General features: G+C 51.9%; 2 protein-coding genes across 3 annotated transcripts in view; both read left to right on the top strand.

Annotated features, from left to right (window-relative positions):
- GTF2IRD1 (GTF2I repeat domain containing 1) overlaps nt 1–12,507 on the top strand; it is a 124,057-nt gene that overhangs the window by 104,869 nt on the left and 6,681 nt on the right. For both annotated transcript variants that reach the window (XM_082358555.1, XM_082358554.1), the window contains 4 exons: nt 2,214–2,406; nt 4,455–4,492; nt 7,010–7,128; nt 8,212–11,400. In XM_082358555.1, coding sequence (XP_082214681.1) covers nt 2,214–2,406; nt 4,455–4,492; nt 7,010–7,128; nt 8,212–8,280 — 419 coding nt within the window. In that variant the 3' untranslated portion in view covers nt 8,281–11,400. The remainder of the gene's footprint in view (nt 1–2,213; nt 2,407–4,454; nt 4,493–7,009; nt 7,129–8,211; nt 11,401–12,507) is intronic.
- Nucleotides 11,276–12,507, top strand: part of GTF2I (general transcription factor IIi) — a 143,479-nt gene continuing 142,247 nt past the window's right edge. The window contains exon 1 of the mRNA XM_082358531.1: nt 11,276–11,400. The gene's annotated coding sequence lies outside the window, so the exon portion shown is untranslated. The remainder of the gene's footprint in view (nt 11,401–12,507) is intronic.

The raw sequence follows: 12,507 nt of genomic DNA, 5'->3' as shown, positions 1-12,507 counted from the left end.
CTTCCTTGTAGGCGCCCCTCCCTCTGCAGCCAGCCTGGCCTCCAGTTGCCCCCAGCTGGCCTGTCCGCTCCCTGGGGACATAGTTGCCCTGTCCGAGACTGATGGGAGCTGATCCCTCATTCTCCCCACCCAAGAAAGGGGAAAAAACCCTGATCTGTGGTGCACACAGTGGGGATGGCTGTGGTCAGCATTTCTGTTTCTCTAGGGCTGGGCTGTGTGGCGGAGGCCATGCCCCATGGCCAAGTGCTTGTTCACGCAGACGCTTGTCTGCCCAACACACACTCAGCCCTGAGATTCCAGAGGAAGGCATCTGATCCCGCTGTCTAGGGGCTCCGTGTCGGGAGGGAACTGGCCGTGGAATGTATGAAAGGTGCCAGGTCCTGTGCAGAAGGCATCCAGGTGCCAGGGCAGAACCCAGGATGGTGCAGTTGATAATACGGTTACCACTGATGGAGCATTTTCTAGATTAGTGGGTGCCAGGCTGCACTAGGTGCTCTATATACATTTTGTTTGTGATGAATTTAGTAGTATTGGCTCCACTTTGTATTGTAGCAGAGAAAGACAATTTAAAAAAAAAAAGAATTTCAGAGAGTGACAAAGGAAAACAGGAAAATGTAGAAGTGTGATGAGGGTAAGAGGGGGTAGCCATGGTCTGTCTGGATCGGTGAACCAGAAAGCTCCTTGGGGACTTCTCTGGTGGTGCAGTGGTTAAGAATCCACCTGCCAATGTAGGGGACACGGGTTCAAGCCCTGGTCCGGGAAGATCCCACATGCCGCAGAGCAACTAAGCCTGTGCTCCACAACTACTGAGCCTGCGCTCTACAGCCCGCGAGCCACAACAACTGAGCCCGCGTGCCACAACTACTGAAGGCCGCGCACCTAGAGCCCATGCTCCGCAACAAGAGAAGCCACTGCAATGAGAAGCCCGTGCACCCCAACGAAGAGTAGCCCCCACTCGCCGCAACTAGAGAAAGCCCACGCACAGCAACGAAGACCCAACGCAGCCAAAAATATAATTAATTAATGAATTAATTAATTAGGGGGAAAAAAAGAAAGAAAGAAAGTTCCTTGGAAGAAGGGACGTTTTAGCCAGAACTTGAATGTCAGGCGGGGACAGACATTAGAAGGAAGCTTGCCAGGCAGAGGGAACAGCTCAGTGACTGGGGAGCAGCGAGAAGGCAGGAGGGCCTGGAGTGGGAAGATGTCCCGATGACGGGGTGGGGAGAGGTGGGCAGGCCAGGACTCCAAGTTGGGGTTTCATTTTGAGAGTAACAGGAAGCACCTCTGCTGGTGGTTTGTGGTGTCTTTTTCACTTTTTATTTTGGAATCAGTTTTCAAACATATACAAAAGCAGAGAGAATGACAAAATGACCCACCATGTAACCCAAACCCAGCTTCTGTGCTTACCAACATTTTGCCAATCTTATTTCATCTATTTCCACAGGCACACTTTGATAGGTTTAGTACTTTAAAACAAATCTAAGACATCCCATCATTTCAGCCACAAATACCTAAGTAAGAACTTTTATGTTTTCTAACACAATAAGAGTGGATTTTTAGCAGGCATCAGGTCCTCATTTGTCAGGTCCAGGCGTGCACACTTAACAAATCATTGCACTGGGCATGTGTGAAAGTACCTGTTTCATTGCCAGTGTTGGATATTGCTTTTTTTTCTTTTCTTTTTTTTTTTTTGGCCGAGCCTTGAGGCATGCGGGATCTTAGTTCCCTGACCAGGGATCGAACCCATGCCCCCTGCAGTGGTAGCATGGAGTCTGACCACTGAACTGCCAGGGAATTCGATGGATTTTTTTTTTTTAATTTTATTGAAGTATAGTTGATTTACAGTGTTGTATTATTTCTGCTGTACAGCAAAGTGACTCAGTTATATATATTCTTTTTCATATTCTTTTCCATTCTGGTTTATCACAGGATATTGAATATAGTTCCCTGTGCTATACAGTAGGACCTTGTTGTTTATTCATCCTGTATATACTAGTTTGTATTTGCTAATCCCAAGCTCCCACTCCTTCCCTCCCCCACCCCTCCTGGATTTTTAGTTTTGCTAATTGGATAAAAAAAAGTGATGTGTGTGTTGACTTTTAAACTCTCTGTGGTGCAGTGGCTACTGAGTGGGGCTGTGCTGGGTCCCAGCCGTTCCCCACAGAGCTTGGCTTTGAAAGGGGACATCTTCCCTGACTCCCTGTGCCCTCTAGGTGAGGCCCTGGGCCTGAACCGGCCTGTGCTGGTCCCTTACAAACTGATTCGGGACAGCCCAGATGCTGTCGAGGTCACAGGCCTGCCCGATGACATCCCTTTCCGGAACCCCAACACGTATGACATACACCGGCTGGAGAAGATCCTGAAGGCCCGGGAGCACGTCCGCATGGTCATCATCAACCAGCTCCAGTGAGTGCCCCCAGCACCTGCGTCAGGGTGGGCAGGGTGGCGGGGGCCATGGGAGAGGGTGCTGCTTGGATCTGGGAGGGGAACCCCCAAAGCAGGCCCAGCCAGGAGTCAGAGAGAGAGAGAGACAGAGAGAAAAGGAGAGAGAGGGACCTTTCACTTGCACAGAATCCAGGAGATGGACTAGCTTAACACTCTCATCTTAAAGATCGGGCAACTGATACCCAGAGTGAGGAAAGGGACAGTGTAAGTTACAGTGAGTCAGCTGGGCTCTAGACCCAGGTATCTTAGTCCATTCGGGCTGCTGTAACAAAATACCACAGACCGGGTAGCTTAAACAAAAGAAGTTTATTTCTCACCATTCTGGAGGCTGGGAAGTCCAAGATCAAGGTGCCAGCAGATTTGGCGTCTGGTGAGGCTCTTCCTGGTTCACAGATGGCCCTCTTTTTGCTGTGTCCTCACATGGTGGAAGGGACAAGGGAGCAATCTGGGGCCTCTAATAAGGGCACTAATCCTGTCTCGAGGGCTCCACCCTCCTGACCTAATCACCTCCCAAAGACCCCACCAACAAATACCATCACATGGGGGATTAGGTTTCAACATTTGAATTTTTTGGGGACACGAGCATTCAGTCTGTAGCCCTGGATGTCCTGATTACAACCCCTTTCAACTGAAACACAAGGCCTCAGCATTCATGGGTGTTTGTTTATTTTTTTGATTTTAACTAAATTTGATTTTTTTTTTTTACTATTCCCCTCATGTTTACCCATTTTACTGTATTTAGAAAATAACAGTAATTCAGTACCCCCACCCCCCAGAGAACCACTGTCTGTATTTTACTATATATCCTTATAGTGTTTTTTAAAAAATACAGTAGTTTATTTGACTATTTTCGGATTTAGAAACAATACACACGGCAAACTTGGGAAAATACAAAAAGGTAGAAAAACGAGGAAGATAACCCATAACACTCCTATTCAGAGTTAACACTGGTGGTGCCTTTTTTTTTTTTTTTTAAATATTTATTTATTTATTTATTTATTTGGCTGCGCCGGGTCTTTGTTGCAGCATGCAGGATCTTTAGTTGCAGCATGTGGGATCTAGTTCCCTGACCAGGGATCGAACCCGGGGCCCCCCTGCATTAGGAGCACAGAGTCTTAACCGCTGGACCACCAGGGAAGTCCCTGGTGGTGCATTTCTTTCTTAGTTTTTCCTCTACTCATATTTTCTTTTCAATTTTACAATCCATGTTTTAAAATTAAAATAGTATTTGCATGTGTCAAAAAAATCAAATTATTCAGAGGGGTCTCAAATGAAAAGTAGAGGTTTCCCTTCCTTCCCAACTACAGTCCACCCCCTGAAGTAACTTCTGGAAAATAGGAGAAAATGCCCACCCCACACCCTGTAGGCATACTTCCCACAGAGAACCACCAAAGACATTCTGGGATTTTCCTTCAATGTTTCCACTTTTCTTTTAATGCCTGTTAGATATATATTTTGAAAAATGAAACTGAGATCAAACAGTATTTATCTGTAGACAGTAAGTAAAACTTGCTGTTTCCTCTCTGACTATCTTGCATGTATTTGACCATTATCCATTTCCATGATAACTCCCTTTAATGACTGTTTAGATAGACCATAATGTCCTCTACTGATGGACATTTAGGTTACGTCTAATTTGTGGGGGGTGGTTCATATAATAACACTGCAAGTAAAATAATCAATAAAATAAAAAGTAAAAGATATATTAAAATATACTACTGTCTCAAATATCCATTTACATAAATCTAGGCACACACTTTTGATCACTTGGTCAGACGACACCCTCGCTCTCTAGAGGAAACCAGGTCCCGAGACTGGCGATCATGCACCTGCTCCGGGCGGGGATGCTGACCGTTTTCAGTCAGGTCTTACCTGGCTAATGTTCCAGCAGTGGCGGCATCTCATCTCATGTCATCTCACGAGAGATGTCGCCCAGACTCAGGGAGCAGGTGAGAAGGAGGAGGGGAAACCTCATTTTCTAACTGCCACCTCATCTTTCTCTTTTTCAGACCTTTTGCAGAAATCTGCAATGATGCCAAGGTGCCAGGTAAGTCAGAGGCTAAAGAGGCCATCCTTGGGAAATCCCTGGCAGTCCAGTGGTTAGGACTCTGAGCTTCCACTGCAGGGGGCACAGGTTCAATCCCTGGTCAGGGAACTAAGATCCCACAAGCCACGCAGTGTGGCTGGAAAAAAAAAAAAAAAAAAGGCCACCCTTCTGCCTCTCAGGGACCAGAGTCTATGAACAGATCTGGGCCAAGTGGCATGCAATAGAGGGAAGTGTAGTCCCCCTGCCCAGTACCTCCCCAGGGAGCCTGAGTCTCCTTCTGCAGCACCAGTATCCCCAGGTACTGGAAGGCCAGGAAGCCTGCAGGCGCCTTTCAGAGAGGCCCTGCCACAGAGGGCCAGATCAGCTAGAGAGGGTGTCAGATCTGCTAGAGAGGATGAGGGACAGGCTGGAACCAGCAAGAGGGGACATCAGGTAGGATGGGGAAAGTCACCTGGGGAGGGGAGGGGGGGTGACGTGGGGTCAGCAGGGGTGAGGTAGGCGGGCGCTGCCCGAGACTGGCTGGGCCCCCTAGATTCTGCCTGCATTTGCAGGGCAGCACCTGCACCAGACCCTGGTCTTCTGGAACCTTTCAGGGCGCAAGAACCTGGGAGACTCTGGGATTCTGATTAAGCAGGTGTGCCATAGAGCTCGAGAGGATGGAGCCCTGGGGATTGGGAGGTGCACCTCTGATTAAGAAACACCCATCTAGTCCCACCTCTCATGGTACCTCTGGGAAACTGAGGCCCAGGGAGGGGAAGGGACTTGCCAAGGCCACGTAGTGAGTTGGTGGCCGCCTAGAACCTGGTGTCCGGACCATCCCTCTGAACCACAGGCCACCGTGGACTGCAGGCCCCAGCATGGCTGTTTAATGGGGACAGTGACGGAATTCAGCGAGGTGGCCCCACCCCAGCCTGAGACCCAAGATGGTCCAACTCCAGATGGTCCCAGTTCCCCTGGGACACCACAGCCCGGGGTGGCACAGGCAGCCAGCAGCCACCTCCTTCTAGCATGTGCTGATGCCACGGGCATGGCACTAGGCACTCATGGTAGGGAGGTGACTAGGTTTGGGAGCTGCTCCCAAGTCAAAGGCACACTCGCAGAAGGCTCTGTGGAGGTCTCAGGGAGGAGAGTTTGGGACAAATGATCAGAGACTGGATGCTGTCACTTACATCCACCCCCCCCCCACCATGGCCATCTTTAGGGTCTTACAGTGACCCTAGGGTGGCCACAGCCCGGGGCCAGCACCTCTGACTTGTTTGCATGTGGAGCCTCCTACAAAAATCCCTCCTCCCTGGCTCACAACCTGGGCTCCTCCTGCCTCCAGAGTCTCCTGTTTCCCGGGGTCTTTATACCACATCCCAGACGCCAGGCTCTGGTTTTGCTTCAGCAACTGAACAAACAGTTGCCCCCTGGGCCCAGCCTGCCCTCATGCTGTGTCATTAAGACCCTTCTGGTGGGCTGTATCAGTAACCTGTCCATCCACTCAGTCAAGCCCAATCCCCACCTATGCATCACACAGCTGCAAATTGTTTTTTTTTTTTGGCCTCGAGAATGCGGGATCTTAGTTCCCCGACCAGGGATGGAACCCCGTCCCCTGCAGTGGAAGTGCAGAGTCCTAACCACTGGACCGCCAGGGAATTCCCCAATATACAGCTGCAAATCTTTTTGATAAGTCTTACATATTCACATGAATTGAATTCAGCAGCAACACAACCCCTGCTAGTCCTGCTCTGTGCTGGGCTTGGTACTAGGCTCTTTCATACACATAATCTCCTTTGAGTCTCATATCACAGTTGTCCCCTCTTGGCTCAGAGAGGTTAATCAATTTACCAGGGTCACACAGCTAGTAAGTGGCAGCAGTGGAATTTGAACTTAGGACTTCTGGCTCTAAACCAGGGTTTCTTTCCATTGGGACACTGCCTGTCTACTAGTACCTGTGACCTGTTATCATTCACAGCAAATCAGATCTGGGTCATCACACATCAGCGGTAACAGTAGCAACGATACTGATACCAATTCCCAGTTTCTGACTGTTTACTGGGGACCAGGCACATTAGCTCATGTGACTCTCCCGGCAAGCCTGCAGGATCTTACATTTTACTTGTGACAAAACGAAGGCCCGTTGGCCACTAAGTGACTCCCCCTAAGACTTAAGTCCGTGTGGCTCTGAGTCTGGGGGTTCTGGGGAGGCCGGGAGCCCGCAGGCTACGTGGTCTGGGGAGGGTATAAGGAACCCCTGGGCCTGAGCTGAGCCTGCTGGGGAGACCTGCCTGGGGGAGGAGGCTCTACTGTTAGCAAAGCAGACAGGTGAGCGGGAGCAGGAGGGTGGGCGAGTGGGGCGTGGGGCTGCTTAGGGAAGGAGGCTGGAGAGACGGGCCTCAGCCGCTGGTGGGTCGGGAGCCTTGAGTGCTGAGAAGGGGACTTCAAACCTGAGAGCGAGGCCTTCTCCAGGGGGGGTCAGGAGGCCAAGACACAGTGGCCCTGGCACCCGGCGTCAGCAACCCTTTCTCCCACCAGCCAAAGACAGCAGCCTCCCCAAGCGCAAGAGAAAGCGGGTCTCCGAAGGGAATTCCATCTCCTCTTCCTCCTCCTCTAACCCGGAGTCAGTGGCATCCACCAACCAGATCTCACTCGTGGTAAAGTTGCACAGACCTGGACCTGACTGCTCTTCTCTCTGGCTTTCAGCCGGCACTCGGGCAGGCTCGTCTACTCTGGAGCGTGGGTCTGGGGCGCGGGGAGATGCTGGGCGCTGAGTAAGAGTCTGCAGACACATCTGCCTGCCCTACGCATGAGATGGTCCAACCCCCTCTCTTCAGGTGCCCACAGGCGCCCGGGGAAGGAGTTCATACCCCCACTGTGCAGATGGGCAAGCTGAGGCCGAGGAGAGGGAAGGGACCTGACCACCCACTTGGCAGGACCTCAAGCAGACTCCTGGGTTCCCGGGGCAATCAGATGCTAGACTAATCTCTGTACTCACATCACATGCTCTGAGCCACAGCCCTGTGAGGTGTTCCCTGCAGTATGTAGACAAGGAAAACCAGGGTCAGAGGCCGAATGACTCTGTGGCCTCATGGCTGGTCAGTGGTGGATGGAGACCCCACCTCCAAAGCTCCACCTGTTCTGTCATGTGGCTGGATTTTTCTCTCCCACCCACGAGGAAAACCTCATTAAGAGCACACACTTGAGGGTTCTTTCTGATTTCAAAATACTAGCTTTGAAATCCCAAGTCCAAATGGGGAGAACATTGGAAGACAGTTGAAAATGACTTAAGGATTTGTTTATCCTTGGACCCCTTCCTGCTAAACCCCGAAGCTCAGGCTTTGCCTCTGTTCCTGCCAGGGTGCTCACAGAGGGTCCCTAGCCCCTCCCACCACCCAGAGAGACAGGACAGCTGCTTTGGAGCCTGAGGCCTGGAGGAGGCTGAGTTGATGGGGGTGACCAGCAGTTCTGAGCCAATCCCCAATTCCCTCCCCACATGTCTGCTCACATGGTTAGCCCCCGGGACACAGGTGGGAATAGGTCAGAAGGCTCCAGCCCAGGCCCCATGCCACTGGTGAACTGCGTGACCTTAGATAGGTCACGTCCCCTCTCTGGGCATTCCATGGCCTCAAAATAAATAGCATCTGAGGAAGCCCTTCAGAAAGCAGCGCTGAATGTTCTGGTGTGCTCTCCACGTCACCTGGAGTCCTAACCCGGGCTCTCTGTCCCCCTCTTTCTAGCAGTGGCCAATGTACATGGTGGACTATGCCGGCCTGAATGTGCAGCTCCCAGGACCTCTGAATTACTAGACCTCAGTGCTGAATCAGGACCTCACTCAGAAAGACTAAAGGAAATGTAATTTATGTACAAAGTGTATATTCGGATATGTATCGATGCCTTTTAGTTTTTCCAATGATTTTTACACTATATTCCTGCCGGCAAGGCCTTTTTAAATAAGTAAAAAAAAAAAAAAAAAAAAAAAAGCATTGCCTTTGTTCCTAACTGTTGCGTGTTCTCTCTTGGAATTTGTGGCTGCAGCTGTCACTGGAACGAGGTCAGGAAACCCAGCTCAGGTGGCCTGCTCAGGCCCTCTGTCCTTGCCAAAACAGAGGCGGTGGCCCTTACCATGGGGCCCTGGGTACAGACTTCACTCATTTGGCTGCTGCTGGGGTCACATGACCTCAGGATGCGGCAACACGGAAGGCAAAGTGCTAGGCTGACCCCCCTGGCCTCAGGGATCATTCAGTGTGGTAAGGGGCCGTCTTGTCCTTGCCCCAGTAACTCAGGTGAAGTCAGAAAAGTCAAGTATGGGGACTTCCTTGGTGGCACAGCGATTAAGATTCCAAGCTCCCAATTCAGGGGGCCTGGGTTCGATCCCTGGTCCAGGAACTAGGTCCTACATGCCGCAACTAAGGAGCCCAAGTGCTGCAACAAAGGAGCCAGCGAGCTGCAACTAAGGAGCCTGCCTGCCACAACTAAGACCTGATGCAACCAAATAAATAAATATATATATATATATATTTTTTAAAGTCAAGTATGATAAGCAAGTATGGAATCTCCATAGCTGGAGGGAAGGCATCTTGGCGAAGGGGCTTTGGGTTGGGCCTGGAGGGCTGGGGTGGGTTTTTTTGTGTGTGTTTTTTTTTAACATCTTTATTGGAGTATAATTGCTTTGCAATGGTGTGTTAGTTTCTGCTGTACAACAAAGTGAACAGCTATACATATACATATATCCCCTCTCTTGCGTCTCCCTCCCACCCTCCCTATCCCACCCCTCTAGGTGGACACAAAGCACCGAGCTGATCTCCCTGTGCTATGCGGCTGCTTCCCACTAGCTATTTACATTTGGTAGCATATATCTGTCCATGCCACTCTCTCACTTCATCCCAGCTTACCTTCCCCCTCCCCGTGTCCTCAAGTCCATTCTCTATGTCTGCGTCTTTATTCCTGTCCTGCCCCTAGGTTCTTCAGAACCATTTTTTTTTTTTTTAGATTCCATATATATGTGTTTGCGTACGGTATTTGTTTTTCTCTTAAAAATATGGAACGCTTCACGAATTTGCATGTCATCCTTGCGCAGGGGCCATGCTAATCTCTGTATCGTTCCAATTTTAGTGTTTGTGCTGCCGAAGCCAGCACCTGGGGTGGGTTTGTAATAGAGTTCTGGGTACTGAAGCAGAGTGATGGGCCACAGCTGCTTCTCAGAAAGACCACTTTGGTGGCAGGTGGAAAGGTGAAGGAAAGGATGAGACCGGAGGCAGAAAGACAAGTCAAAAGGGCCTGGCGGTAGTCCAGGCCTGGCACCCAGTGGCCGCTCATTCAGTCCTGGTGGGGAACGCAGGGCGCCCTTACCTAGCGCAGAATCAGGAAATGGTCCTAGAAGCACATTAGGAGTTGGTGGGACAAAGCGGGGAGGGCTGGCGCAGGACGGTGGGACAAAGCGGGGGAGAGCCGCACGTGCAAAGGCAGGGAGGCCCAGACTGAGAACCTGGAAGTTCCAGGAACAAGGAGTCGCTGGAGCAGAGGACTCGAGGAGAGTGGCTGGAAGTGTGACGGATAGGCGGATAGGTGGGTGGGTGTGTTCCCAGCAGGCTGTTCCCTGCACGTGGTGCTGTGATCGAGAGGTGGACGGGGGCAGAAATGCAGCCTGGGTTCTGCTGGCCCAGCCTTGCACGTTGCATCCTGTTCTCCCCGGCCCTGGTGGAAGACCTTGTGGGCCGGGCAAAGGTGATGGGGGATGGTGGTGAGAGCCACAGCACGGAGTACCAGGGGAGAACCAAGACCAGATCTGCATTTTGGAAGGGTCCACTTCCGGCAGAGAGGAAACTTCAGAGGAGAGAGAAGCTGGAGGCCACGTGGGAGGCTCTTGTAGTTGTTCCAGCGAGAGCTGGCAGGGGTTTTGAGCCAGGTGGAGAATAACAGGGAGGTCAGCCAACAGGACTTGGAGGTCAACTGGATGCAAGTGCTGGGGCGTGGAGGAGTCAGGGTGACCACGGGGTCCAGCCAAGGTCCAGCAGGAGGCCTACGGCTTGGAGGAACTGAGTCCTGAATCAGCTAAGTACACGATCCAAACAGTTCAGGAGCTTCTGCCAGCCCTCTGGGTTAGGCCGGTGCCCAGAGCTGGGAGGGAAGGCCCTGTCCCAGCCTTGCAGACTCTGCTTCCTCCTAGAAAGATGCAAGAAGCCAGAACCACGAGCTTGGCATGCCCCACCCAAACTTGTCCTCTCTCTGCCACATGCCAGTGGCCCCAGGACCTGCCAGGGCTCTCCACTCCATCCTCAGGCCCCTGGCCCTGGGCCCAGCTGGCCTTGTAATCTCCAGGATCAGGGGAGAGGCGACCCCCTATACTGACCACACCCTCAAGGCATAAACTGCCTAGGAGATCAAGGACATCGTTGCAGCTGCCACCTTGCCTTCAGCCCCCTTCTCTTGGCACCCAGCCTTACCCCATCTCATCCTGTCTCTCCCTGGATTAAAAAACCCCACTGCTTTCCCTCCCCCGCAGCACTGAGTGCCAACTTCTTGGCCCTCCCGGTCTGTCCCCCTCCTCTGCCTCTCATCCCACCGATCTGTCCCCTTTCTTCTCCACGTCAGCCACAGAGCAGTGAGCGGCTGCAGCCTTGGCACCGGCCTCACCGCGGCCCGGCCGGCCTGGGACTTGGGTCCACCTGGCGCCCCCGCAACCCAGCTGGCGCCTCCCGGTTGTCTAGACCGGCCAGGGCCGCCCCGCCCCCGGGCTCAGATCTGCGGCCAGAGCCGGAAGTGGCTCCGGCCCCGGGCGGGCGGGGCTCCGCGTGCCCGAGACGGTGCCCGCCGCCGGCTGCGCGGAGAGGCGGGGAGCCCCGGGGAAGGGCGCTGGAACCCCGAAACACCAGCGCTGCGGACTGCAGAGTCTCTGCATTTGTCATCTTTCGGACGTGTGAAAATAGGTAGGTTGGTGCAGCAAACCTTCGCGCCTTGTTGCCGGACTTCATTTCATAAAAGCGTAAGGGGGACCCCCCCCCCCACTCCAAGTCAAAGCTTTTGAACCAAGAGGTGACCTGTGTCCGTTTCCCCTCCTGTCCCGGGAGCTCTGGGCTTTGGGAGGTGTGTCCGGGCTGAGTACGGAGGATGATGTGCTTGGGGGCCGCTGGCCACCTCCCCTCCACCCCCCACCCCGCCTGCTCGCTTTGCCCACAGTGTGCCCAGCCATCACCCCCAGATACGCTGGGGGATGCCTTACCAAGTATGTCCTCCCAAGCAGCCCCTGCTTTCTGCAAGAGAGCCAGATGCTGTTTATGCAACCTCTCCAGAATCTCAGTGTACTGTACTTTTTAAAGTGATTTGATTCAAAGCACTCATTCTTTAATTAAACTTCATTTAGCTGCCATCTGTCTGGGTTCAAAATTGGCTTCGTGTTTTGCAACTCTAAATGAGAATTGTTATTGGATTTGTAAACACATGCACCAAAAAAAAAAAAAAAAAAAAATCACAAAACACTTTCAAAAGTAATAAATGAGGAATGTGCAGAAGGAATGTTAGGAGCTGCATCTTAGGCGTTCTAATTGCTGGGGAATGTATTCTGGTGGGTACATAATCATTTTATATACAAATCTTTGTATAGAAATCTGGTATCAATGAAAAGATCAAGATTATAGAAAATGCCGGAATTATATCTGACTGAAAACAGTAATAAAGCAATAATCAGAGCAGGGACAAAGCGAGGGTGAGGCCGGAGGGGGGCGGGGAGCAGCTCTCATGCACCTGCTCCCCTGCAGGGAGCCTCCCTCACCTGCCCAGCTGCTTCCCTTCTGCTAAAAAAGGAGGAGGGTGAGCCTGAGCTCTACTGGCAGGGGCTTCACAACAACCCTTCTAGATACCTTTTTAAGTAAGGAGTCAAAGCTTTATTAAGGCTCAGCTGCTGACCTCCAAGGTGTAGGGTCTGCTCCCTCCCACCTGGGCCAGGCAGAGAAGGAGAAAGAAGAGAAAAGATGGAGAGGGATGGTAACACCTCTTTGAGGCCTCGTGTAGTGGCTCTTCGGGGAAAATGGTATTAA

The sequence above is a fragment of the Balaenoptera borealis genome (assembly GCF_965194805.1).
Source record: "Balaenoptera borealis genome assembly, chromosome: 16".
NCBI lineage: Eukaryota > Metazoa > Chordata > Mammalia > Artiodactyla > Balaenopteridae > Balaenoptera > Balaenoptera borealis.
The sequence above is the reverse complement of the archived record's forward strand: the minus strand, read 5'-3'. Positions and strand labels throughout refer to the sequence as shown.